The sequence below is a fragment of the Prunus avium genome, chromosome 6 (genome assembly GCF_965620075.1).
Source record: "Prunus avium chromosome 6, drPruAviu1.hap1.1, whole genome shotgun sequence".
Classification (NCBI taxonomy): domain Eukaryota; kingdom Viridiplantae; phylum Streptophyta; class Magnoliopsida; order Rosales; family Rosaceae; genus Prunus; species Prunus avium.
In genome coordinates, this window is record NC_142289.1 from 1399656 (window position 1) to 1425225 (window position 25570).

At 38.3% G+C, this 25570-nt stretch overlaps 6 protein-coding genes across 12 annotated transcripts; 4 read left to right on the forward strand and 2 right to left on the reverse strand.

Moving 5' to 3' along the window:
• Window positions 1–1244: 1244 nt before the first annotated feature.
• On the forward strand, window positions 1245–7131 carry LOC110759676 (peptide-N(4)-(N-acetyl-beta-glucosaminyl)asparagine amidase-like). 4 transcript variants are annotated; one of them, XM_021961769.2, is made up of 19 exons: window positions 1245–1506; window positions 1626–1679; window positions 1841–2005; window positions 2092–2169; window positions 2452–2538; window positions 2693–2775; window positions 2880–2993; window positions 3510–3564; window positions 3655–3741; window positions 4007–4062; window positions 4162–4221; window positions 4350–4437; window positions 4553–4816; window positions 4956–5123; window positions 5268–5474; window positions 5615–5787; window positions 5988–6084; window positions 6469–6622; window positions 6816–7131. In XM_021961769.2, the coding sequence occupies exons 1-19, from the start codon at window positions 1429–1431 to the stop codon at window positions 7007–7009; spliced, it is 2262 nt and encodes a 753-aa protein (XP_021817461.2). In that variant the 5' UTR covers window positions 1245–1428; the 3' UTR covers window positions 7010–7131. The 4 variants fall into 4 exon arrangements, with proteins under 4 accessions (XP_021817461.2, XP_088111495.1, XP_088111496.1 ...); XM_088255369.1 differs by having other exon boundaries at window positions 2693–2757; XM_088255370.1 differs by lacking the exon at window positions 4162–4221.
• Window positions 7132–7434: 303 nt separating this feature from the next.
• LOC110759674 (putative aldo-keto reductase 1) lies at window positions 7435–10483 on the forward strand. 3 transcript variants are annotated; one of them, XM_021961764.2, is made up of 9 exons: window positions 7435–7572; window positions 7649–8100; window positions 8511–8660; window positions 8771–8938; window positions 9046–9249; window positions 9413–9585; window positions 9677–9773; window positions 9891–10044; window positions 10131–10483. In XM_021961764.2, the coding sequence occupies exons 3-9, from the start codon at window positions 8601–8603 to the stop codon at window positions 10313–10315; spliced, it is 1041 nt and encodes a 346-aa protein (XP_021817456.1). In that variant the 5' UTR covers window positions 7435–7572; window positions 7649–8100; window positions 8511–8600; the 3' UTR covers window positions 10316–10483. The 3 variants fall into 3 exon arrangements, with proteins under 3 accessions (XP_021817456.1, XP_088110938.1, XP_021817457.1); XM_088254812.1 differs by lacking the exon at window positions 8511–8660 and having other exon boundaries at window positions 7467–8100; XM_021961765.2 differs by lacking the exons at window positions 7435–7572; window positions 7649–8100 and having other exon boundaries at window positions 8178–8660.
• LOC110759672 (acetyl transferase 1) lies at window positions 10468–14015 on the reverse strand. Its single transcript, XM_021961763.2, has 2 exons — window positions 13354–14015; window positions 10468–11577 (listed from the first exon to the last, which is right to left on the reverse strand). The coding sequence occupies exons 1-2, from the start codon at window positions 13777–13779 to the stop codon at window positions 10627–10629; spliced, it is 1377 nt and encodes a 458-aa protein (XP_021817455.2). The 5' UTR covers window positions 13780–14015; the 3' UTR covers window positions 10468–10626.
• Window positions 14016–14747: 732 nt separating this feature from the next.
• On the forward strand, window positions 14748–19844 carry PNG1 (peptide-N-glycanase 1). Of its 2 annotated transcripts, XM_021961762.2 has the most exons (17): window positions 14749–14922; window positions 15000–15053; window positions 15172–15336; window positions 15432–15530; window positions 15749–15835; window positions 15983–16065; window positions 16164–16277; window positions 16829–16883; window positions 16974–17060; window positions 17344–17399; window positions 17499–17558; window positions 17682–17769; window positions 17885–18637; window positions 18720–18780; window positions 18874–18976; window positions 19256–19390; window positions 19471–19844. In XM_021961762.2, exons 1-17 carry the CDS (start codon window positions 14845–14847, stop codon window positions 19553–19555), a joined length of 2163 nt encoding a protein of 720 aa, XP_021817454.2. In that variant the 5' UTR covers window positions 14749–14844; the 3' UTR covers window positions 19556–19844. The 2 variants fall into 2 exon arrangements, with proteins under 2 accessions (XP_088110589.1, XP_021817454.2); XM_088254463.1 differs by lacking the exons at window positions 18874–18976; window positions 19471–19844 and having other exon boundaries at window positions 14748–14922; window positions 19256–19392.
• LOC110759675 (PITH domain protein (DUF1000)) lies at window positions 19468–23214 on the reverse strand. The gene is made up of 8 exons (XM_021961767.2): window positions 23044–23214; window positions 22698–22784; window positions 22099–22222; window positions 21065–21113; window positions 20913–20970; window positions 20756–20802; window positions 20594–20671; window positions 19468–20375 (listed from the first exon to the last, which is right to left on the reverse strand). Exons 1-8 carry the CDS (start codon window positions 23080–23082, stop codon window positions 20324–20326), a joined length of 534 nt encoding a protein of 177 aa, XP_021817459.1. The 5' UTR covers window positions 23083–23214; the 3' UTR covers window positions 19468–20323.
• An 853-nt stretch (window positions 23215–24067) lies between these two features.
• On the forward strand, window positions 24068–25256 carry EMB3119 (Ribose 5-phosphate isomerase, type A protein). The gene has a single exon (XM_021961822.2). The coding sequence runs from the start codon at window positions 24277–24279 to the stop codon at window positions 25114–25116; it is 840 nt and encodes a 279-aa protein (XP_021817514.1). The 5' UTR covers window positions 24068–24276; the 3' UTR covers window positions 25117–25256.
• The last annotated feature ends 314 nt before the right edge of the window (window positions 25257–25570 follow it).

Genomic DNA, 25570 nt, shown 5'->3' on the forward strand with positions numbered 1-25570 from the left:
GTTTATTGCAGCAAACCCACTGGTCACGAATAAGCATTTAATGCATGAGGGAAGGTGGGAAGTGACTGAAGTCAGATTGTGGCGACAGGAAACAGAGTGATTAGACGTGGACATTCTCACAAGAATTCTTGCAGCTTGAGAAATTAGGTCACTAGCTATCAGAACAATAAATGCGTCCCCACTGCCAGAGGCGCAAAACCCACGATCAGGGCGGCGACCGGGATTCACCAGGATTTATGGGGTCACACCACCATACTTTACGGTCCCAAATGTCGATTGGACTACCCTCTTGCTCTAATCAGGCTCCACTATGCAGGATTTCAGCCTCGATTACTCCTCCAGGAACTCTTCCTATAAATACAAGGCTCAAGACTACTTTCAAGAGGTTCAAACACCAAACCAAAGCCTCCCACGGAGCAACTTATATTTTCCTGTAATGCACTTTCAATATCTTTACTTGTTTTCCTAGGAGTAGTGTTAGACTGTAAGGAAAATTCATTCATCAATATATCATATGACCCTTGATTTTCAAGGCGCCGGAGCATCATCCTTGTTATTCGCTCATTCACCCCATATATCATACGACGTCGCTCCCTGAGCAGTGCGCCGGAGCACCGCCCAAAATCCATCAACACCATCACTAAATGGCCTTGTAGCTCAGGCCGTGAACCTAACAGCCGAGACTAGTTCCTCTCCCGGCTACAATCGTTTGATTAGAAGACGAGTCCAAACAGGCGCACCACTTAACCATTCTATCCACATCAATCATCTCGACGCACGGTAGACCATGCTGGCACACCCGCGCACAAACGCACCGCACCCAAAAGCAGGAAGCCGCGTGTCAACGCATATCCCCTCGGCCCGGAAACCCAGGCCGTGAGATCTGCGCGGTAGACAATTTTAGAATTAAAAAAGATAATGGGTAGTTGTGTTCCATAAAAATAGGATCCATTATCTGATTTTTCTTTTAATTTAAATTTTTTTTAGTACGAAAAAGTGTGAATTTACCATATTATCCTCATTTAATTAATAATTTTAATTCTTAATGTTTGCATTAAACCAAGGGCATTTTTTGGTATTTTGAATGTTTCACCATTCTTTGCCTTTTGCTTTATATATATAGATAAATAATAAAATTATGTATATTTAAATATAGAATGACAAATAATACATTCTTGTTTATCAAATGACAATGGAAAAAAGAGAAAAATGGTCGGTATGCAGAAGTAACCGTTGCAATTTTTTTTGCGCGACTATATACGAGACCGCACCAAAGAAAAAAGGTCAGGGCGGAAGAAAGAAGAAGAGAGACTTGCCGAACAAAACAAATGGTGAGGTGACTATGAAAATTCGGAGAAAGAAAGACCTCGACTTTTGTCTTTGGGCTTTGCAGTTGCAGTGATCATCATCGGAGTCGCGAACCAGAAAATGGTGACTCGGAGCTTTCAGGTTCACCACAATGACTCCACTTTCGGCGTTGACTTTGATACGGACGATGGCCTCGAAGTATCTCTCTCTATTTCTTTCTGTCATTTCCTCCCCATCTCTCTCTAAAACTCGGTCTCTCTCTCTCTCTCTCTCTCTCTCTCTCTCTCTCTCTCTCTCTCACATGCAATTCATTGCAGGTTTTCAAACTCCAGCTCTTATCTCTCACCTCTATCCCTCCGGACGAGCAAAAGGTTCACCAATCTCTGTTACTCTCTATCTCTCGCTATATATAATATATAGGGCTATATCTGCGTGTGAATGTATGTGTCTTATAGGTTTTGCAATTTGTAAAAGTACGTGTTTTTTTGATGGCTCAAGTTGATTGAATTGGATTGTTTTTCTTTCCTTAAAGTTAATTGGAATGGATGAAAATCGTGTCGTTTCGGATAAGTCCGACCTCGTTGCTATCTCTGACAAGCTCCGACTGGTTTCGATCAATGAGGAGCAACAAGAAACTTCAACTGCTGAAAACGATGAATTGCTGAAATCCGATGAGGAATTGGCCAGAATGTTGCAGGTTTCTTTACAAGTCTTTTGCATTTGAAACTTTTCAAGGAAATTTTGTTTCATTTTATTTCTTTTGTCTCTTTAAAAAAAATTGAGGCAGAGGAGTGCGCTGCCCCTGAAGATAATGGAAAGGTTGAGGGAAGACTACGCACTTATGTCAGTCAAGTTCTCATGGTAATGTTCTTTCTTATTACCTAAGCTGTTTGGTTTCAGGGAAACGGAAGGAAGATGATATAAACTGAAGATTTAGATTTCAGAAGTTTATTTTACTTGGGGCACAAAAAAAGCAAATAGCTTAGCTTTTGACTAATAGTACTAGTTAATACCAAAGAAGAAAAACACATAATAGTTTGTACTTTTGTTTTTCTCAAATTCCTCTAACAAATTGTACAAGATTAGTTTAAGCCTTTTCAGAGACTGATGTTTTTGATGGGTTTTGGCCTGTCGTTGCTTTAGTATGAGGACCCGCAACGCCAGGAGGCTGCTCGGAAAACAGTTCCTGTTGAAGAGCTGGAGGAGAAAGCATTGGTCAGTTTGGCCAAGGTGAGAGCATTAGTCTCGCTCAGAAAGTAAATGTTTTATGTACGCATGTCATTGTTTTCATTTTTAGGACGGAACTGGTATTTGGCAATACATTAATGATTTTCCTCTGGAAAGATATCTTGGTGATGAGCAAAATCTGATAAACATTTTGTAGGAGGGGAATTTAACTCCATCAAAAAATGAACAAGACCATGCTTTCCTGCTGCAGCTGCTTTTCTGGTTCAAACAATCTTTCAGGTGTTCTCTTGTTGCTTCGCTGTTTTTCACTATTCACTTTCATCATCCGTAGCTCACAAGCTGAATATAGTGTAATGTGCTCTGTTTCTGTTTCAATATTGCAGGTGGGTAAATGCTCCTCCCTGTGATGGTTGCGGCAAAGAAACCGTATCTCATGGCAAGGCTGATCCACTTCCTTCAGAAATTCGATATGGAGCCTCTCGAGTTGAGATCTATGGGTATGCTATTGATGTTTGGCCATCCCCCGCACCCCCCAATTGTAACTATAGCTAGTCTGGTCTATGGTATTTTTTTCCCTTTATGATTTTATTTTGTTATTTTTTTGTTTTATTAGTTTTAGTACTGTTTATCTAATCTTTCATTGTGGTAAGATCTACTTAGTAGTCTTTGTTCATCTGATTTAAGAATAAACATAGCTGAAGACAAATAGGCTTGTCCACCGTGAACTTGAACCCTCCGACTGTCAAAGCTATGGCAGCTATAGTTTTCAATTTGAAGGATTTTTCTTTACTGTTATACTTACTTTATGTGACTAGCATTTTTAGGTGAGAGCCTCATGTCACAAACCATTAGAAAACTGCTATTTCAATAAATAAAAAATTAACATTTTTATTATTATCTTTCCCTAATCCTGTTTCTTAGTTTTCTATCTATGTGCTGATGCATACATCTCTAGATTCAGAATAATTAATTAGCTTGACATTACTTATTATATTTTTGGTCTTCAACCCCAGATGCAATTTTTGCCCTATAGGGTCTCGTTTCCCACGCTACAATGATCCATTAAAGGTATTTATGCATCTTGGTGGCCTCATTAAGAAGCTTATTTGATACTTTATATCTCCCTCAATTTTATATTATCTTTTCCCCGAAATGCAGCTTGTGGAAACAAGAAGTGGGCGTTGTGGGGAATGGGCCAATTGCTTTACGCTTTATTGCCGAGCTTTTGGATATGAATCCCGCCTGGTTAGTCATTTTCAATTCTAATATCACTGCCATCTGACTTGCTTGATATTCACCAATGGACATGCTTAAAGCAATATGAATATATTTAATCCTTCTTGTACAACATCTAATGAGTTGAGTTCCAACACTGGAACCATTATCTTGTCTAATTATTCATTTTCGGATGAAAGTAGATAATTAAGTAGTTCACTTGTGTCCTTTTTATTTTTTCCTGAGACTGAGGAGGCTGATAGATTTCTTTTAACTTCTTTTTTTTGTTTTTCAGATCTTGGATTTCACAGATCATGTTTGGACAGAGTGCTTCTCACAATCTTTAGGAAGGTAACTTCCATTTACAGACTAGTGCTTTTTCTTTAACTTAGGAGTCCTGGAAAGCCAATAATATCGATACAATCTTCTTTTCACACCTTTGTTGTTCAGATGGTTGCATCTCGATCCTTGTGAAGGAGTGTATGACAATCCAATGTTATATGAAAGCGGGTACCTTTGGTGTTGCTAGTTGAATCATTTTTCTAGATTTCCCTGTTGCTTCAGTTTCTTGATATGAGATAAATTATTTTTACCTTGATTTGTGCATTTTAAAATATAACTTCAAGCATTTTCTGCAGGTGGAACAAGAAATTAACTTACGTAATTGCCTTCACTAAAGATGGTGTTTGTGATGTAACCAAACGATATACGAGGAAGTGGCATGAGGTAATCACAAAAAAGTGGTACTGGATTTAATTAATTGCCTAGATTTTCATGAAGAGAACTACTTTATAAACTTTATGTTGAGCCGTTGATGAGGAAGAGTCTTTCTATTTTGCAGGTTATTTCTCGACGTAACATCATTACAGAGACTGCACTGTCAGCTTTGCTTGCTAATGTAACAAAAGACTGCCGAAGAGGGTTTACCTCTCAAGTGCTTTCTGTACTTGAAGACCGTGATGAGAAGGAGAGGCAAGAACTCGAAAGAGGTTTACATTCTACAGACATTGCCTCAACCTCATTACCAGGGAGACTAAATGGGGACAAGGAGAAGGCTGTACCTGTACAGATCCCAAGAGTTAAACTTGGAAGTCAGGGATTTGAGGCATTATAATAATCCATTTAGACTCTTAAAGTTCCTTCAATCTCTGTCTTTTCTGCAGATAGTTGATTTAGATGCTTAGTTATATTTCTTCCAATTGTTAGTTATTTGTTTCAAAATTTTTGATTTCCTTGCTCATCAGGTCTCAAAATTGGGGTTTGGATGCATGGGCCTGAGTGGGGTCTACAACTCTCCTGTCCCTGATGATGATGGCATCTCCATAATAAAACATGCTTTTAGTAAAGGAATCACTTTCTTTGACACAGCTGATGTATATGGACCTCATTTGAATGAACTTCTTCTTGGGAAGGTTTGCATTTCCACTTGTGAATTTATCAAGTTAATTACACTAACTCAGAAGTTAATATAATATCTGTATTGATTAATTCATGATGGATATAATTTACAAAGAAGCAGACTATTAGCTAAATGTATATGAGTTTTTATAATGAAGGCCTTGAAGCAGTTGCCAAGGGAAAAAGTTCAAGTGGCCACAAAGTTTGGTATTACTGGAAGACGTGATCCTCCTAGAATTACAGTGAAGGGCACTCCTGAGTATGTCCGCTCATGCTGTGAGGCTAGCCTCAATCGTCTTGGCGTCAACTACATTGATCTGTATTATCAGCACCGGGTGGACACAACTGTGCCTATAGAGGAAACCGTATGTGATTCTCTTCCTCATTCAGCTAAAAGCACCATAATTGTATAAATTGGAAGTGCTTTTACGTAGCTTCTTGTAGAAATAGTTGGGGGTTGGCTGGAAAATATTGATTAGATACTTTTGTTTTTCCTGGAGTTTAGGTAGGTGAGCTCAAGAAACTGGTGGAAGAAGGAAAAGTAAAGTATATTGGGTTGTCTGAAGCCAGCCCGGACACAATAAGGAGGGCACATGCAGTTCATCCCATCACGGCTTTACAAATTGAGTGGTCCCTCTGGACTCGTGATATTGAGGAAGAGCTTATTCCAGTTTGCAGGTATGTTCAAAATCCACTTTCAACCCTGAATTGCTTCCCTATTTTCCATTTTTGTAAGGGGAAAAAAAAGAGGGGAATGCTTCCCTTCTACTTGTGCAAAAATGATTGCAGTTACTTAAACGCTTGTGGAATGTTCTCGAAGTGTGTCTATAATAACTCTAATTTGTGTCAATTATTTTGTTCAATGTTGTCACATACAGGGAGCTTGGCATTGGAATAGTTCCATATAGTCCTCTTGGTCGTGGTTTTTTCGGAGGCAGAGGAGTTGTGGAAAGTGTGGCTCCAAATAGTTTTGTGGTAGGTTGTTCTTCATAATCTTTTTCCGTTATAGAAGTAAATGTAGGTTCTGCAGAGTATCAAAAACTGAGAGAGTAGAGTTTGATTCTAGTCTTGGTTTTTTTCTTTGGCATTATGTCATTTTAACAAAATCATATGTCAATTAAAAAATCTAGCAGTTCAGTAGATTTTTGAAAATTCTGCAGTTTTTTTTCTTCTGATTTTTGTGGTTCACTTTTTTATGCAGTTCAATTACAAAACCCGGGTTTAGGGTGTGGTTCATGGGTTTTTTTTTTCTGCTTGAACCTTATTTTACAACTATAAATTTGAAAGTATTGTTCTTTTCTGTGTATGAAAACTAATTTTGGTTGATTGAATCTTGTGCATTTTGCTTTTCTACGTTAGGCCAACCATCCTCGGTTTGTAGGAGAGAACATAGACAAGAACAAGAACATTTACCATCGAATAGAAAGCCTTGCTAAAAAGCATCAAACCTCCCCTGTTCAACTAGCACTATCATGGGTTCTCCACCAAGGAAATGATGTTGTGCCTATCCCGGGTGAGTCCATTACATCTTTGTCCTCTTCAACCTAAATTGATTTATAACTGGCATGAAATCAATCAAGATCTTTTAAGATCAGGGTTTGAATTTTTGAGCTTTTACCAGCATTTGTTTGCTCATGAAATCAATCAAGAAACATTGTTTCTGTCCGTTGACACATTGTCCATTTGGTTGTGAATTTCCACTGCAGGGACAACAAAGATTAAGAACCTGGATTCAAACATGGGCTCCTTAGGGGTGAAACTCAAGGTAGAAGACCTGAAAGAAATTTCTGATGCTGTACCAATCGACCAAGTCGCCGGTGATAGCAATAGCGGAATCCTGATGCAGTGGCAATGGAAGCTCGCCAACACTCCTCCAAAACATTCAAAGTCTGAGCTTTAAGACATGGACACTTTTCCATCTGAGTCTTGGGACTTCAATGATAATGTACTTTGTTCAATTGATTGCAAATACTGTAGACAAACCCTATCACCAATAAATTCCACTACAATTAATTGCTCTCATACCCTTTTCCTCTTCTTCTTTTTTTTTTCTTTTCAAAGTCCATTTTCTTGACTTTTTTAAATTTGTATTTATGGCTTTTAGGTTGTTGGATCAAGTATAAATATATAAAAGGGTATAGCCGGGCGGCTATACTGCTAAAATGTATTTGAATATTTAAATAGTATAGCCGGGCGGCGATACTGTTCAAATGTATTTGAATATTTAAAGCGTATAGCCGCCCGGCTATACCGTTAAATATATTCCAATATTTAAAGAGGCTATACGTTTTAATATATTCAATATCTAAATTTCTATAAAATATATTCAAATATTCAAACAGTATTGCAGTTGCAGATATTATCAACGGAGTCGCGAAACAGAAAATGGTGGCTCGCAGCTTTGAGGTTCACCACAATGACTCCATTTTGGGGGTTGACTATGATACCGACGATGTTCTCGAAGTATCTCTCTCCCTCTTTCTCTCTGTCATTTCATTTCCTCCCCCTCTCTCTCTCTGTAACTTGCAATTCATTGCAGATTTTCAAATTCCAGCTCTTGTCTCTCACTTCCATTCCTCGGGACGAGCAATTGATTGCTGGTTTAATGAAGAAATTTTGATTTCTCAAAGTGTATTTTCCTCTTTTGGTTGTACTTTTTATTTATTATAAATCTTTTGAAGAAAATAGAAAGAAGCATCGGACGGTTCATTTGAATGGTGGTGGATGCTTATTTTCTGCAAGCGATTCGCACCAATTAATCCGCATAAGAGAACAGCTGTTGAATTCAAATTGTTGAGCTTGAGAAGAGGCTAAATAAACTCGAGCTGTGGAGAATAGGCAGGCTGAACTAACTTATCTGCATTTAGGTTTTATTTCAATTACAGGAAACAATCAAAACAAAGTTTTTGGAGAAAATTGAAGAAGATTAGTATGGCTGAAGGGAAGGGAACACAGATTCCAAGAGTCAAACTTGGAAATCAAGGACTTGAGGTATAATCCATTTCTAAAGCTTGTTTCATTTTCTTTGTATTTTGCATATGATTGCTTCTGCAACAGAAGTAATCACAATTTACCAATCTTTCAAGACTTTCTTGGTTCCCTTTCTTTTGGAGAGGATCTCTATGAATGAAGGAAATGTTAAATCAGAATAGAATAGATAGCATAGTGACATGGTGACATAGTGAGTGATGTCAATTGATTGGCCAGTGACATAATAATCCAATGGGTCAAAGTTGTACTAGATATTATTCCCATTGCCATTGGCATAGTGACATAGTCAGTGATGTCAGTGTAAGACTAGTGGGTAGATATGTATATGTAATAATCAGTGATGTGTGTGGCCAACTTTAAATCCTATAAACAGGTCATAGACTTTGCATCTTTACTTTGCTATTTCTCAGTCAGCACTCAAAAATCCTATTTACATCTGGGATTGTTGATCTAAGAGGAAGCAATTGAAAGCAATTATTTAGATAAGAAAGAGAAACAAAATGACTGAGGGGCAGGGAATTCAGATTCCAAGAGTCGAACTTGGAACCCAAGGTTTTGAGGTACAATATCATTCTGTTTTTCAAATGAAATTTTGTCATTGCATTTTGGCTTGCTTCTGATTCTGCTTCTGCAATAGACTTTCTAATTCATTTCCTTGCTCTGTCTGCAGGTATCAAAGTTGGGGTTTGGATGCATGGGGCTGAGCTGGATCAACTCCCCTGAGGCTGAAAAGGAAGGAATCTCACTAATAAAAGATGCCTTCAGTAAAGGGATCACCTTCTTTGACACATCTGATATATATGGAACTGATCATTACAATGAAATTCTTGTTGGCAAGGTATACTTCCATCTCCAAGTCCTCATCATTATTCCACTTGTGCAATATTGATCAAGTAACTTAATTAGACTAACTCCACTAATTGTCAACATTTTATCGACATTTAGGCCTTGAAGCAGTTGCCAAGAGAAAAAGTTCAGATAGCCACAAAGTTTGGTGTTGTAAGCTTGGGACCGCCTCGTCTGGTAGTAAGGGGTGACCCTCAGTATGTCAGGGTATGCTGTGAGTCTAGCTTGAAGCGTCTTGGCGTCGACTACATCGATCTCTACTATCAGCACCGGGTGGATCAATCGGTGCCTATAGAGGATACTGTATGTAATTTAATGTGTATGCATATATATAATGTACCAAACTCTGCATATCATAAGTTCATAACAGATTGATTGAAGTCTAAAACTACGCAGTTTTGTGCTAAACGCAATCCCGGAACCCTGATTAGATATTTTTCATTTCTGTATTTGCTTTGGAGTTTAGATGGGTGAGCTGAAGAAACTGGTGGAAGAAGGGAAGATAAAGTATATAGGATTATCTGAAGCGAGCCCGGACACAATAAGGAGGGCACATGCAGTTCATCCCATCACAGCTATACAAATGGAGTGGTCTCTTTGGACTCGTGATATTGAGGAAGAGATTGTTCCACTTTGCAGGTACATTATATTTACACGCTTGCTTGTGCAAATCTTGGCAAATCACGAACCTCAGGGACGTTTTGTAATAAAAAGCTTTGTTTATATGCAGGGAGCGTGGGATTGGAATTGTTCCATATAGTCCTCTTGGCCGTGGTTTTTTTGCTGGCAAAGCAGTTTTGGAAAATTTGGACTCTAAAGTTCATGCGGTACATATTTAAAAACAGAGCTAATTAAGCTATTTATCTTATACTAATGACTGAGTTTGTTGGTTGATTGAATAATCTTTTTTCCATTTTTGTTGTTTTCGTTTTTGTGATTATCAGGCCGCACATCCTCGGATGAAAGGAGAGAACTTGGAGAAGAACAAACACATTTACCATAGAGTAGAAAGCCTTGCTAAGAAACATGAATGCTCTCCTGCTCAACTAGCCCTCTCATGGGTTCTCCACAGAGGAAATGATGTTGTTCCTATCCCTGGTGAGTATATATAATTCCTTCGATACATTATTTACATACATACGTACATTGTTCATCGAGACTATATTTACTGTGAATTTCCACAGGGACAACAAAAATTAAAAACCTGGATACAAACATTGGCTCCGTAGCGCTGAAACTCAGGGAAGAGGACCTGAAAGAAATTTCTGATGCCGTTCCTCTCGACCAAGTAGCTGGTGAGAAAACTTACGAACACGCGAGTCATGTGCAATGGAAATTCGCCAACACTCCTCAAAGGAATCCAAATTAGTCTGACTGATCAATCGAGCTTACAAGGACTAATTGCCTGCCACAGTATTAATTAATTTTGTAATACTCAGGCAGCAAATGAAATGTAACTTGATCTGTAATTGGTTTAAGCTTTCCAAGTCTTGAATTTGAAACAAATAAACTCACAGCAGCAAATTCAAGTTTGTCACCCACTTAGAAGCATTGTTTGGATGATATAGTATTAATTAATTTTGCAACACTCAGGCAGCAAATGAAATGTAACTTGATCTGTAATTGGTTTAAGCTTTTCTAAGTCTTGAAGTTAAAATGAATAAACTCAAAGCAACAAATTCAAGCTTGTTTCCCACTTAGAAGCATTGTTGGTTTTAGGCTCAAAATAGGCTGTGCCTCACAGAGCTGGGCCAGCTCCTCCTCTGGCAATGTCACCATAACCATCCTTCCAAGCCCTCCTTCTGGAGCTGGCATCACCATTATCAACCCTTCACCCTCCACATTCCCCACATGGTAAGATACATGAGCTGGCTTCTTGTCCTTGTCAAACATGGCTGCATACATCAACGGCTCCTTCTCATTCATGTGCTCCATGCTAACACATGTCAATTCAGGGCCATACATCCTAAATGCTGCCCCAAACTTACCTTCCTCTCCCTTTTGTGATCCAAACCAGTCCACTCCAGACCAAAACTCCTCCTCCTTCTGACTCCACACGTGGCGGTGCACCGCTCCTGCCACGTGTCCCAACCCATTCGCGCGTTCCTCTTCCTCCACATCCGCCACTGAAAGCATTGAAAAATGCAAGGCATTGCCATAGTGCCAACCAGAACACAGCTTCTTTCTAAAGCCAGTACAAATTGAGAGGGAGTGCTTGGTGCCATTCTTTGGGGGTTTTAAGCGCGCAATGCTAGTCCAAAACACTGCAGCCAGCAAATCAAAAGGGTTGGCTTCAGGGCAAGTTTTGTGGATTTGTAAGAGGCCTTGCTTGATCATTGCACTGGAGAATTTGAAAGTGGCTGTGCTTATTTTCTTTTCTGGTAAAGGGGTCTTTGCTGCCATAGACTTGGCTTCATAATAGGCTGCTCCTGATTTTGTTTTTATTATGTCTTGATCAACGGGTCTGCCTCCGAGGGCTGATGACTCCCCGACGAGAAGCGGGTGAGCAATTGCTTGCTTGCGGTGAGTCTCGGTCCACGCCTTGACGAGTAGGGTGACACAAGTTGGGTCTGCATGCATGTGAGTGCAACTTACACCAATGGCTGCACCTCCTCCTTCAAATTCATTTATCTCCAAAACCAAGATTGATTCATATGTTAATGCTTTTTAAATCAAGTTTGGTGCTACATATAATAATGTTTGTTTTCAATAAAATCGAGCATACAATATTATATAGGCAAAGGGCATACAATAATTCAGAACTGACAAAAAAATAACAAAAGTAATAATAATTGTGTCTCATTTTAATTATATACCCTTCCCGCACAGGAGGGCGCTGCAATAATTTAAAGCTACCAACCTGGCATGTCTTTTCAAATCAATTTAATTGGGTGTCACATGTTTGGTCAATAAATTAATATTATGGCCAGAAACTTTATTTCATTTTCAATCTATTTATACCACATATGACGGGCCAATTATTCCACGATATGTGGAGTATGGGACCAATATAAAAGGGACTATTTAGACACACAACATTGACCACTTTAGTTGATTACTTTATGTGGCAATTGATGTGTCATGCCAAGTCAATTAATGAATGTCGTCATGTCAATTAAAAAACCCTAGCGTTCCTAGTAAGTGGCCTCATGGCAATATTCATTAATTGATATGGCATGACACATCAGTTGCCACATAAGGTAATCAGCTAAGGTGGTTAATGTTGTGTGTTTAAATAGCATTACTCTTAAAGTATTGAGACTCATTAATTGACTATCGGTAGGGTAAGCCTTCGACAATCCTATCCATGTACAGACCATCGGCATGGTAAGCTTTCGACAACTAGCCAACTGATCCGGCTTAATGAAGTGCAAGTTTTTCCAATTTGGACAAATGATATGTTGCAGTTTCTCAGGCAATACCAACAGTCACGCATCAAAATCCCACTCAATGTGCACACCTCCCAAGATCTATAAATAGGAGCACAAGTCCCCCAAATAAGGTATATGTTTTATTCAGCTACTTAGCCCTAACTCTGTCTAAATTGCTATTCACTCCATCCTTAAGCTAACTTAAATATCGGAGAGCCTTCGTCCGGTACCATACCGGTGCCCAAGGTCTTACCGTAGCTTTTTGTCTTGCAGATCGTCCTCATCTGTCGAAGAGCCTAAGGAGGCTTGAGGTGACGCATCATCTCTAAGTTGGGCCCACAAGTGCTCGACCATTTTTGTGCATCAATTAGTCAATTAATGTTTTTAGAGATCTTATTTGGTTAAAAATGAAGGAAGTTGAAGTTCCACCTCAAAATCAATTGGCAATGGGGAATAGTCCAACACCTTATAAGTTCTTTTTCCAAGGGACAACACTTTCACATTCTCACAATAAATCCATTTATTAGATTTCAAAAATAATTTTATGCACTCCTTGTATGGGTGTTAGTGACAGTGCTACACACGTGTGGCTAGTTGTCAGTTGTTAATAGATTACAAATTCACTTGCATCAATAACTCACAACTACGCGGCCAACTCTTAAGTAATTATTTTTAGCATATTACTCATATTGTATGTAGTATAGAGAAATACAAAAATACTTGCCATCTTCACTACAAAAAAAAAGTGGCAACAGTCACTATTATTTGATGACTAATATTGGAGTGACTAAAGTTTAGTCACCAAAAATGCATTTTTTTAGGTTTTTTTTTTTTTGGTAGTGCTTAAACATAAAAAACATATTTCTCCATAAGAAACATACTTCTCCTTGTAGAAAGTTTGGCACATGTATATAAAATTTAATAAATCACTTCAGTATATAGGACTCCTTACCTTAACCGGAGCCAACCAACCAACCAGGATTGAGAAAAAAAAAACAAAAACAAAAACAAAAACAAAAACAAAAACAAAAAGTACCTGGATCCTATAGGGTGACCAAGTACTGGGATCATCAGGCATATCATCCCAAACGGTCAAAAGCCTCTCTTCGGAGCCATCAGCAGATCTGAGCCACTCATCAAGTGTGGTCCCCACCCGGGCCATGAAGACCCGAACACCCGCATCAGTACACTTAACCTCCCAATTGCCGTCGGGTTTCTGGGCAATCCGACCGGTAACGGGAGGGTGCAGCGAGAGGGTCTCGGAGAGAGAGAGCCGCAAAGGGTCCAAGTCAAAACAGCCGAACAACTTGTGGTTGTAGTAGAAGACTACGTGGAGGGTGTGGAGGCCCATTGCATGGTCGAGTGCTGTAAAAGCATGGGCCGTGCCCGCCTTCACTGGCCTGCTCGAAACTACCGTTAGCTTTGAGTGCACCACCACCCGGCTCTGCTGGGTCGTCGACATTATCGCAGAGAGAGAGAGAGAGAGAGAGAGAAGATTATATCTAGTTTTGTAAGAAGACGTAGCGATGTTTGATATATGTGTGTATATATGTGCAGAGCAGAGAGAAAAAGAGAGATATTCTTGGGTTAGGGCAGGTCGGTTGTTGACATTAAAGACGGAACCAAATAGTAGTTCAGTTCATTATTGAAGCTGAAGGGCTGTATTCCATTAGGGTTTAAATGAGTTCGGAAGTTCAGAATGTAAATATGTCATTCAATTAAAGAGCGTAAAAACAAAAAAGAAGAAGGAGCCGTGTGATGAAGCGTTTTTCTGTATGAAATTAATGACTACAACTACCACTGTGCAACCTACCTAGAATAATTAACAAATTCAGCTGGAAGAAGACCGACCACAGAAAATAGAACCAAATATTATTTGTTCTGGTTAGCATCCTTTTCAATCTCATTAATATATATACATGTATGTAGACTTCCTTGTTATCGTTATCCATTTGCATCGATATCCTTCTCGATTTCATTAATAATGTTTGGTCCACTTTGACTTGATATATCAACCATCCTCAAATCTCTTCATTCCAATCATGGATTCATGCGCAACCCATACCTTACCCAACCCTTTTCATTATCTAACTAACAATTGCGTTACGGACCCTTGAAAATACTGACGGTTTGAATTTCATGGTGGTATAACCCTAGGAAGGCTATATTACCCTATTTTAAATCTATAATTCTCATGTTAATTGTGAAGGCTGGCCCACGTTAAATGTAAGGCCTCATGGGACCTACGACCGGGGCTTCGGCCCACAAATACCGAGCATCAACCCCACCTATAAGTTGCAAGCCTTAGATAATTGGTGGGTTACCCACTTTATAAAAATAAAAAAGCAAGCGCATAGCCCATGGCCCATGGCCCATGGGCATGCTGCAACGACACGTCAGTACTGATTCTTTGGAAGAAAGAAGAGAGGTTACCGAACAAAACAAATGGTGGGAGAAAGAAAGACCTCTACTTTACTTTTGGGGCTTTGCAGTTGCAGAGATCATCATCAGAGTCGCGAAACAGAAAATGGTGACTCGCAGCTTTCAGGTTCACCACAATGACTCCACTTACGGCGTTGATTATGACATCGCCGATGGCCTCGAAGTATCTCTCTCTCTCTCTCTCTCTCTCTCTCTCACTCTCTCTACAAAACTCAGTCCCTAACATGCCATTCATTGCAGGTTTTCAAAATCCAGATCTTCTCCCTCACCTCTATTCCTCCAGACGAGCAAAAGGTTCACCAATTTCTACATATCTCTCTCTGCGTGTGAATATACGTGTATAGGTTTTGCTATTTGTAAAACTACGTGTGTCGCAAGTTGATTAAATTGGATTGTTTTTCTTTCCGTAAAGTTAATTGGAGTCGATGAAAATCGTGTCCTTTCGGATGATTCCGACCTCGTTGCCATCTCTGAGAAGCTCCGACTGGTTTCGATCAATGAGGAGCAACAAGAAAAATCAACTGCTGAAAACGATGAATTACTGAAATCCGATGAGGAATTGGCCAGAATGTTGCAGGTTTCTTTACAAGTCTTCTGCATTTGAAACCTTCCAAGGAAATTTTGTTTCATTTTAATTTTTTTTCTCTTTTGAAAAAAAAAAAAAAAAATTAGGCAGAGGAGGAGGCGCTTTTGTTTCAGCAGTACGCTGCCCCTGAAGATAATGGAAGGTTTGAGGCGAGACTAGCCCCTTATGTCAGTCAAGTTCTCATGGTAATGTTCTTTCTTATTCCTTAATCTGTTTGGTTTCAGGGAAACGGAAAAGCAAAGAGCTTAGCTTTTGACTAATAGTACTAGTTAATACCAAAGAAAAACACATAATAGTTTGTAGTTTTGTTTTTCTCAAATTCCTCTAACAAATTGTACAAGATTAGTTTAAGCCTTTTCACAGACTGATGTTTTTGATGGGTTTTGGCCTGTCGTTGCTTTAGTATGAGGACCCGCAACGCCAGGAGGCTGCTCGGAAAACAGTCCCTATAGAAGAGCTCGAGGAGAAAGCATTGGTCAGTTTGGCCAAGGTGAGAGCATTAGTCTCTCAGAAAATAAATGTTTTATGCGTGTCATTGTTTTCATTTTTTGGACTGAACTGATTTTTGGCAATATATTAATGATTGTCCTCTGCAAAGATGTCTTGGTGATAAGCAAATCTGATAAATGTGTTTTAGGAGGGGAATTCAACTCCATCAAAAAATGAACAAGACCATGCTTTCCTGCTGCAGCTGCTTTTCTGGTTCAAACAATCTTTCAGGTGTTCTCCTGTTGCTTTGCTGTTTTTTTACAATTCACTTTCATCATGCGTAGCTGACCAGCTGAATTTGTGTAATGTGCTCTGTTTCAATATTGCAGGTGGGTTGATGCTCCTCCCTGTGATGGTTGCGGCAAAGAAACCGTATCTCATGGAATGGCTGTTGCACTTCCTTCAGAAATTCAATATGGAGCTTCTCGAGTTGAGATCTATGGGTATGCTAGTGATGTTTGGCCATTCCCCAACCCCAAATTTTGTAACTATAGTCTAGTCTGGTCTATGGTATTTTTACCCCTTTATGATTTTATGTTATCTTGTTTTTTTTTTTTTTTTTTTTTCGCTTTATTGGTTTCCCTACTGTATATCTAATCTTTCATTGTGGTAATATCTACTTGGTAGTCTTTGTTCATCTGGTTTAAGAATAACATAGCTGGAGTCAAATAGGCTCGTCCACCATGAACTTGGACTCTCCAACTGTCAATGCTGTGGCAGCATTTGCAGCTATAGTTTTCAATTTAAGGATTTTTCTCTACTGGTATACTTACTTTATGTGACTAGCATTTTTAGGTGAGAGCCTCATGTCACAAACCATTAGAAAACTGCTATTTCAATCAAAAAATTTAACCATAGATGTTACCTTTTTATTATTATCTTTCCCTAACTCTGTTTCTTAGTTTTCTATCTATGTGCTGATGCATACATCTCTAGATTCAGAATAATTAATTAGCTTGACATTACTTATTATATTTTTGGTCTTCAACCCCAGATGCAATTTTTGCCCTATAGGGTCTCGTTTCCCACGCTACAATGATCCATTAAAGGTATTTATGCATCTTGGTGGCCTCATTAAGAAGCTTGTTTGATATTTTATGTCTCCCTCAATTTAATTTAATTTTTTCCCAAACATGCAGCTTTTGGAAACAAGAAGGGGGCGTTGTGGGGAATGGGCCAATTGCTTTACGCTTTATTGCCGAGCTTTTGGATATGAATCCCGCCTAGTTAGTCATTTTCAGTTCTAATATTTGTGCCATCTGACTTTCGTAATATTCACCAATGGACATGCTTAAAGCAATATGAATATATTTAATCCGTCTTGTATTATGACATCTAATGAGTTGAGTTCCAACATTGGAACGATTATCTTGTCTAATTTTTCATTTTCGAATGAAAGTAGATAAAGTAGTTCAGTTGTGTCCTTTTTTTCCTTAGACTGACGGGGCTTACTTGGACCCACAGTGCCTGCTGATAGATTTCTTTTAACTTTTTTCCTTTCTTTTTCAGATCTTGGATTTCACGGATCATGTTTGGACAGAGTGCTTCTCACAATCTTTAGGAAGGTAACTTCCATTTACAGACTAGTGCTTTTTCTTTAACTTAGGAGTCCTGGGAAGCCAATAATATGGATTCAATCTTCTTTTGACACCTTTGTTGTTCAGATGGATGCATCTCGATCCTTGTGAAGGAGTGTCTGACAAACCACTGTTATATGAAAGCGGGTACCTCTGGTCTTGCTAGTTTAATCATTTTTCTAGATTTCCCTGTTGATTTAGTTTCTTGATATGAGATAAACTATTTTACCTTGATTTGTCCATAAATATAACTTCAAGCATTTTCTGCAGGTGGAACAAGAAATTAAATTACGTAATTGGCATCGCTAAAGATGGTGTTTGTGACGTAACCAAACGATATACAAGGAAGTGGCATGAGGTAATCGCAAAAAGTGGTACTGGATTTAATTAATTGCCTAGATTTTCATAAATAGAACTACTTTATGAACTTTATGTTGAGCCGTTGATGAGGAAGAGTTCTTTTTATTTTTCAGGTTATTTCTCGACGTAACATCATTACAGAGCCTGCACTGTCAGCTGTGCTTGCTAAGGTAACAAAAGACTGCAGAAGAGGGTTTACCTCTCAAGTGCTTTCTGTACTTGAAGACCGTGATGAGAAGGAGAGGCAAGAACTTGAAAGCAGTTTACATTCTACAGACAATGCCTCAACCTCATTACCAGGGAGACGAAGTGGGGACAAGGAATGGCGGCAGTCAAGATTAGAATGTGGTTCTGATGAGAGTTGCTCCTTGAGTGGTTCTTCTTGTCCAGTTCGTGCATGTGTTGACAAGCATGTGACCGAAATTCACAATGCATTTCTTCCAATTCTTTCCCAGTTTGTTAAGGAAGAATTTCCCAAGTCAAGGGCGGTTGAAGTACTCAAGACTCTTAAAGGAATTCTTGTGGATTTTAAGAAATCCCCTTTTAAAACAAGGAGGGCCACAATTGATTCAATCAGCCAATCTCTTGTTCATCAGTTGCTGCCCTCTTTCACTGAGTTACTTAATGCTCTTTCGATGAGTGGTAAGGCAGATGCTGATGGGAGGTTTGACATTTCTTTAGCTGGAAATGCTGTCAAAACCTCTTTGGCACTGCCTGTTGCTTTGGATGCTTTGGATGACACAATCAATAATCTTAACAATTGTGATAACTTTGTTGAAGATTCTCTTTGCTTGCCACTTCTGAAGCTAAACAGAATACATTCTGGTTCAGTCCTTGCAAGTGGAGAAGAAATTCCTTTTGGAATTGTGAGTTTTATTTGGTCTGTGTGGTTCATCTTTTTACTGTTTCATTTAAAAATTTCTCCATAATCTCCGCTGAAAATTTCAGGCAACGTCAGCATTTGATGGGTTACGCACATCTAAGTGGGAAGAACCAAATGGCGCACGAGGTAATGAAAAGGGTTCTCTTGTGTGCATTAGTGTGATTTAAACACTTTACTGTTAGCAAGTTCACTTTGTGAATTTGTATTTATGGCTTTTAGGTTGTTGGATCAAGTTTAAAGTATCAGACAACCTGATGCATGAACTTGTGGCATATGAGATAATGTCAGCCAATGATGCACCAGAAAGGGATCCGATGGATTGGTACGATATGTATGATTAACTACAAATCTTTGAGTTTTCAATCTGCTACATTTTTCTTTGATTAAGTGGCATGTGGCATGTGTTTATGGCCTTATGCAGCAAGGACTTTGGCTCCTTTTCATACAGGCATCCTCTGAATTGACAATAATGGAAGTGTCCTGAATGTAGTTATTGAATTTTTTCCCTGCATGCATACGTATTGTGAAGTACTTATATACTTGTATTTAGAAATCCTGTGAAGCATTGATCTTGTTGAGCATTTATAAATTTAATTTACAGGGTAGTTGAAGGAAGCAATGATGGGGAATCAAGCTGGCATCTATTGGATAAACAAACTACTCAAATATTTGACAGTCGTTTCCAGCGTAAAACATTTAAGATCTCATGTCAGGGTTTCCTATCAAATGTTTTCAGGTAAATATACGAACACTCAAATGCGTTCAAACATGTATCAATGTTTTCCGGCTCTCCATTAAATTAGAGTTACATGGCAGGTTCAGATTTTTGACAGTTCGAGATGTTCAATCAACCTCGCGGCTGCAATTAGGTAGCATTGACCTCTATTCTAGAAGCAGTTAGTTCTTACGGATTGATTTTGTCCGCGAAAGGGTGTATGATAATGTATATCATCAACTTGGTTCGAGTGTGTTGCTTCTTGTTGTTGAAATAATGAAGCTTTCTTCGTGCCCACTCTGTTCAGGGTTGTTTAATTTCTATGTTACCCTTCACAAAGATGTTTCATTAGTTCAAATGGGAATATATAAAAAAAAAAACAACTATTTTTGTAGCGCTGCCATTTCTTCGAAGTCAAATGAAGTTGTATACTCTTTACATTAATGAGCTTTCTGAATCATTTGCCAGTCTAGTATCTCAGATTGTTGCCCTTCAATACCGACCTATGATATACATACTCTTTATGTTTTCAATTGGTTTATTGTTAATTACTTTTCCACAGCAACTAGAATCACAGGGAATAAGAGATTTCTCAGAAATACAAAGTGTAAGAGTCCAATCCTAATCAACATAAGAGAAACCCACTTGGGACCCCAATGGGAGGATATAAGCAATAGCTTCTGAAAATTGCAAACGTTTGAATGCCAAGCACTGAGAATGTTTCATCCAGAGAAAGCCAAACATGGATCTGGACATGCATTGAATGTTTCAGCCCTTTTTTTAGTCAATTAAATGTTCATATAATCTTAGAATCCCATAAAGGGTGAAAATTTCTCAATGAAACTTGATTATAATCCGAATATGCCACATAACCATGTGCACCGATAGATTTGCCAAATGATCACAATGGTATTAGATGATTCAATTTTTTCATTCATCTACTTCTCTGACTCTTCAGTGTCCGTCCTCAATCTTCTTCAAGCCCTTCATGTCTGTAGTTTCCACCCTACATAACAGGAAAACATCATTAGATACATATGGCATGTTATATTCTGTGGATACAGGATTATTTTACTGTTATCGCAGTGGAAAATACAGCACATATCAGATGTATAAAACAGCGAATGCATTGTCCAAGAATGTAGACCATGTGATAAATTATGTGAGATACCAGCAGATTTACGAGAAAAAAGAAATGAAAAATGAGGAACAATTGAAACTTACGTTGTTCCACACAGAACAATCTTTTGAACTTTTGTGAGTTCGGCGCCAGATTGATTATCCTCAATAAAGATCGTCAAGCTGATACAAATATAATGTGAGACTTTCTATTACATACATACAGAGAAATATAGTAGTATATCAACAAAAGTAGGTTTAAGATACCTGCGAACATTTTGAAATTTGACATACTTTAAGACAACTGGTTTGCCCTGTAACGTGTAAAAAGACATCAAGTATAATGCAAAAACCTTCCAAATGTGTATTACTGAATTGTCTTCAACAAGCAAAATAGCAGAGGTTGTCGTAACAGAATCCCAACCTTTAGATTCTCAGGGGATAAATCAAGTGTATCACTTGCTGGGAAGTCATTGACATTGCTGCCATTATCAGCAAGAAATGCATCCATGAGTTAATCAATTATTTATTTATTTTATCCATGATCAATAACTGTGATTGTCCCAAGAATAATACCTGAACCCCATATGCTCCTTATTTGAAAAAAGTTTCACCGTCTTAGGACCTAGAAATCAATCTCAAGAATCTCAAGGTTAGAACAGTATCAAACATCAATTTCAGGGATATTTGCAGTAGAAGGTTTGCAGGGTAAAATGCACAACAAAATTTTAGTTAACAAAGAGGCTGGAAGAAAAAGGTAAGGAAAAGCCAAAGATGACAGACAGTGGTATCAAAGCCAAAACAGCAGAAAAATTATATTTCTCAGGGAAAGAAGAAAACTCATATTTACAATCCTGTAAAACTCATATTTGTTGAATGATTCTCTGATAAAGAAGAAAACATCATGATATAACCATTATGATATCATCCACTTTCATGTTCACTCTAGTAGTATTGGCTCTTTAGGCTGATGTTTTGAAATACAATCACCTAATCAGAATTAATTTTTCAGTAAATGAAAACAAATTTAAAAACCTTACATACTATGAAGACAAGGCCTTGGATCAGTAGGGCTAGAAAGAAACATGAAATGTTTTCTTCTGATATGTGCATTTTGGTTTGAGATTGATAGTCTTCTTAAATCCCCATGGTTACAAAAACTTATCTGTATTTATATTCATAGTTCCATGATCCTTAGATTTATTGCTCCAGAGTTTTTCTTACTCTGCATGCCAACAAATGTGATCCTTTTGCAACCTCTATTTGATCTACTATAAACCTTAAAAGAGTGGATCGAAGCTAAATGAAGACAAGAATTCAAATACATGTTACTGTGAACCCTAAGTAAGATATGTTGGGATGGCTTCCACTGTTATAAGATTTTATAATAAGATTAAAAGGAAGTGCCAAAAGAATGAAAGAAAAGTAACATCAATAGTGAACACAAATAACACCTTAAAAAGAATTCCATCAAGAGTTGCCTAGGCATTCTGATCAAAGCATGTCAGTGTGTAATAATATGAATTCAAGTACAGAACCAACAAGCTTAATATTAGCATGCATAGTCACATGCGGTTGAACTGTATCTATTCAGAAAAATTCATTGCTACCTTCCTCTTCAGGTCCTTTGATGACAATAGAATGCAGCTTAATGACTTGAAGAAAAGGTATGTAAAGCAAAAGCTGCTCATCTGCATCACTCTCCAGATTCAAACCATCATCTTCTCTATAACCCTAATTATGAATGAACAAAAGCAAGTAAATATAACTGCATTACCTCCAAAACATGTTTAAGCACTGAGCAGACATCATAGAAATGTGACATCAAATTTTCACACATTAGTCATAACTCCAATATGTTAGTTAAACAAAATCTTGCTCAAATTAACATGCAAGAGACAACTATATGGCTTAGGCGCAAGCTCCGTATTTCACAAATCAAATGGTTTTGAATTTTTTTCTTAAATTCTATTAGCAGGCAAGCAGATGGCAGGAATAACAAACTACAACAAAACATCGCTAACTGACTCTCTAAGTATCAATGGCTATAGAAAAAATTACTTAAGTTCTGCGTTCTCACAGTAAAGAGGGTAACTTTATTAACATTTTTTTTTAAACTAAGAATGTTAATCAAACCAAGAACAGCAATTTATACTTTATACATATTTTTAAATATATTAAAAAAAAAACAGAAGTCGATAAAAGTTACCTGCTTGAGAGCGTTGGCAACAGAGTGACTAGTGCTTTGGTTGAGGCATTCAACTCCAGACCAATCTATGAAGTCCAACAGATCAACCTGACCAAAAGAATTCAATATCAGAAAATAAGAAGCTTCGAATGCACTGTCATACCGCAAGGCCAGAATTTGTAAGGACGACAATAAAAATCTTTTTTCTTTCGGCCTGGAAAATAAATTTGGTGATACAAACACCAGTTTTTCACCCTTGGAAGAAACCCAGATGCCAGATTCAAATCTTTTTCCCACCAATTTTCGGAAGTTATCTTAGTGACTGAACCAAAAAAGGAAAAAGAAAATTGGAACTGGGTATACTTACTTGGTTTCTTTGAATTGCACTGGCTGATTCTGCAGACATGGTTGATGAAATTGAGGATTTGAGAGAGAGGGGGCTTGGAGTTTGGAGGAAGGAAACAAAAGAGAGAGAGACTGTTAGAGTTTATTGGTCCAATTGAAGAATCCGAAGGGAGAAAGGAATATGGGGACGAGTGAAAACGCCGTCGTATTTCGACGAGGTTTTCCCTTTTTTTCTTTCTTTTTGTAGGAATTTTTTTATTTTTATTAGTCCCGACAAATTAATAACAATTTATTCCCCTTTTTTAATATTATTTTAAAAAAGTAATTTTCATCTTAAGTACTGCAGCACTCGATGCAGTGCATATATATATGCAGGTTAAATCTTATGAAATGAACCATTCTGAAAGCTGCTGGTCAGTAGCAGCACTCAATGACAATTGTTTGTTTGCAGGTTTGGATCACAGATGGTAACAATCACTGCAACAAGATGAATATAATATACACAATCACATGTATTCAAACATGTGTGTTTCTCTTTGAGTCTCAAACACATGTTTTTGGTAAACTTGGTAGATCAAATGACAGATTATAGATATAAATCCTTCATTATTTTTGGCAGAGAACTACCTACCTACCTACCTACCTCTCCTTATTTCAATCTCTCTCTCTGGAGTTTTTCTATGGAGTTGGGTTGCTATGTTTTTGCTCTTCCCAATAGGCACCAGTTGCAAATTATTGTTAATATTTAAACTCTTTTCCCATTTTGCTGCTGCAGCTGCAATATTTTATCATTGATCTGTGTTTACCACATCTCCCAAATCCATTGAATTTATTTTCATTGTAAAGATATAGATGAGATAATTATTTTTTAGGAAATATAAACAATATTCTTTATGTGATGAACTAATTACCTTATGATCCAATCATCTAATATTATTTCTTAGTATTTTTAACCCTGAGAAATAAGAAAAAGAAATTGTAATCCTCACAAAAAACTTCCTATCTCAAGTTCAACCAACCAAATAGCAAAGCTACCAACCACCCAACCCAACCCAAAAAAGGTCATATTTTGCATCCAAATCACAAACCTTTGCACAAACAAAAAAACAGAGCTCACAGAAACTCCAAACCAAACCAACAAGATAGAAAGCAGAGAAAGATACAAAAACAGAGGGACCAAAATCCACCTCTTATTCATCTTCAATTCTCATTCTTTCTTCTTCTATCGCCACTCTCCACCCACCCAGAAGCGAAAATGGCTTCGTCCTTATCCCTCCTCTCACCCCACAATGCATCCACCACCCACCTTCTCCTGCGCACCCCCAAAACCCCTAACCTGCGCTCTTCTTCTTACAGGCCCATGTCCATCAAAGCTCGCACAGTCCCTGCCCTCACTCAAGACGAACTCAAGAAGCTTGCAGCCGATAAGGCCGTCGAGTATGTCAAGAGCGGCATGGTCCTCGGCCTCGGCACTGGCTCAACAGCCGCCTTTGTGGTCTCAAAGCTCGGAGAGCTCTTGAAATCTGGTGAATTGCAGAACATAGTTGGAGTTCCAACTTCAAAACGTACGGAGGATCAAGCTCGCCAATTGGGTATCCCTCTTTCGGTTCTCGATGATCACCCCAAGATCGATTTGGCCATAGATGGTGCAGATGAGGTCGACCCAAATCTTGACTTGGTTAAAGGGCGTGGTGGGGCTTTGCTCAGAGAGAAAATGGTGGAGGCCGCTTCAGATAAGTTTGTTGTGGTGGCTGATGAGACCAAGTTGGTGACTGGTCTTGGAGGAAGTGGACTGGCAATGCCTGTGGAGGTTGTACAGTTTTGCTGGAAATATAACTTGGTGAGGCTTCAGGAGTTGTTTAACGAAGAAGGGGTTGAAGCAAAGTTGAGGTTGGATGGTGATGGAAAGCCTTATATCACTGATAACTTCAATTACATTGTGGATTTGTATTTCAAGAGTCCCATTAAAGATGGGCCGGCTGCCGGGAAGGAGATTTCGAAATTTGAAGGGGTTGTGGAACATGGGTTGTTCTTGGATATGGCGACCGCGGTCATCATTGCAGGCAAGGATGGAGTGGATGTTAAGAACAAGTGATTCTCTTTTTCACTTTTTTTCTGGTGATGGTGAGTATTGGAATCTCCATATGTACTCTGCTTTTTCATATTCACGGAGGTTCCTTTATTTGCTGCTTGTTGTTCAATATTTATTGGTGAAATCTAGCTTCTTTGGTATAACTCCTAGATTGGTGATATGGGTAATTGTTAAAAGTTTTGTATTTGATGCGCTTGTTGTTTGTTGAGCGTCTTGTTTTGGATCAGTAGCATAGGAATAATATTAAAGATGGAAATAATTGGGAATGAATTGCCTTTAAGCTTCTTCGATTTTTCATCATACTGTTAGACCTGATTATTGCCTTTGCTGACCTTTTTTGAAATAAAATTGCCTGATTGGATTGTTGGAGTCTTGTTTCTGGTCATTTGTGAGGAGAGTGAACTGAAGTATTGATCATTGAACAACTTATGCATTAGTAGTTGAGGGTTCTGTTGTA

Excerpts from the sequence above, each read along its gene's own strand:
- LOC110759672 (XM_021961763.2), bottom strand. The coding sequence starts at position 13,779 with ATGTCGACGACCCAGCAGAGCCGGGTGGTGGTGCACTCAAAGCTAACG. Across the intron at positions 11,578-13,353 it reads GGTCACCCTATAGGATCCAG|ATAAATGAATTTGAAGGAGG; the intron begins GTACTTTTTGTT and ends TTGGTTTTGGAG.
- PNG1 (XM_021961762.2), top strand. The coding sequence starts at position 14,845 with ATGGTGACTCGCAGCTTTCAGGTTCACCACAATGACTCCACTTACGGC. Across the intron at positions 15,054-15,171 it reads TTCCTCCAGACGAGCAAAAG|TTAATTGGAGTCGATGAAAA; the intron begins GTTCACCAATTT and ends CTTTCCGTAAAG. Across the intron at positions 16,884-16,973 it reads GCTACAATGATCCATTAAAG|CTTTTGGAAACAAGAAGGGG; the intron begins GTATTTATGCAT and ends CCAAACATGCAG.
- EMB3119 (XM_021961822.2), top strand. The coding sequence starts at position 24,277 with ATGGCTTCGTCCTTATCCCTCCTCTCACCCCACAATGCATCCACCACC.
- LOC110759675 (XM_021961767.2), bottom strand. The coding sequence starts at position 23,082 with ATGTCTGCAGAATCAGCCAGTGCAATTCAAAGAAACCAA. Across the intron at positions 22,223-22,697 it reads TTGCCAACGCTCTCAAGCAG|GGTTATAGAGAAGATGATGG; the intron begins GTAACTTTTATC and ends ATTCATAATTAG. Across the intron at positions 20,376-20,593 it reads ATTGTTCTGTGTGGAACAAC|GGTGGAAACTACAGACATGA; the intron begins GTAAGTTTCAAT and ends CCTGTTATGTAG.
- LOC110759674 (XM_021961764.2), top strand. The coding sequence starts at position 8,601 with ATGACTGAGGGGCAGGGAATTCAGATTCCAAGAGTCGAACTTGGAACC. Across the intron at positions 8,939-9,045 it reads ATGAAATTCTTGTTGGCAAG|GCCTTGAAGCAGTTGCCAAG; the intron begins GTATACTTCCAT and ends ATCGACATTTAG. Across the intron at positions 9,250-9,412 it reads CGGTGCCTATAGAGGATACT|ATGGGTGAGCTGAAGAAACT; the intron begins GTATGTAATTTA and ends TTTGGAGTTTAG.
- LOC110759676 (XM_021961769.2), top strand. The coding sequence starts at position 1,429 with ATGGTGACTCGGAGCTTTCAGGTTCACCACAATGACTCCACTTTCGGC. Across the intron at positions 2,539-2,692 it reads CATTGGTCAGTTTGGCCAAG|GAGGGGAATTTAACTCCATC; the intron begins GTGAGAGCATTA and ends AACATTTTGTAG. Across the intron at positions 2,776-2,879 it reads TGGTTCAAACAATCTTTCAG|GTGGGTAAATGCTCCTCCCT; the intron begins GTGTTCTCTTGT and ends TCAATATTGCAG.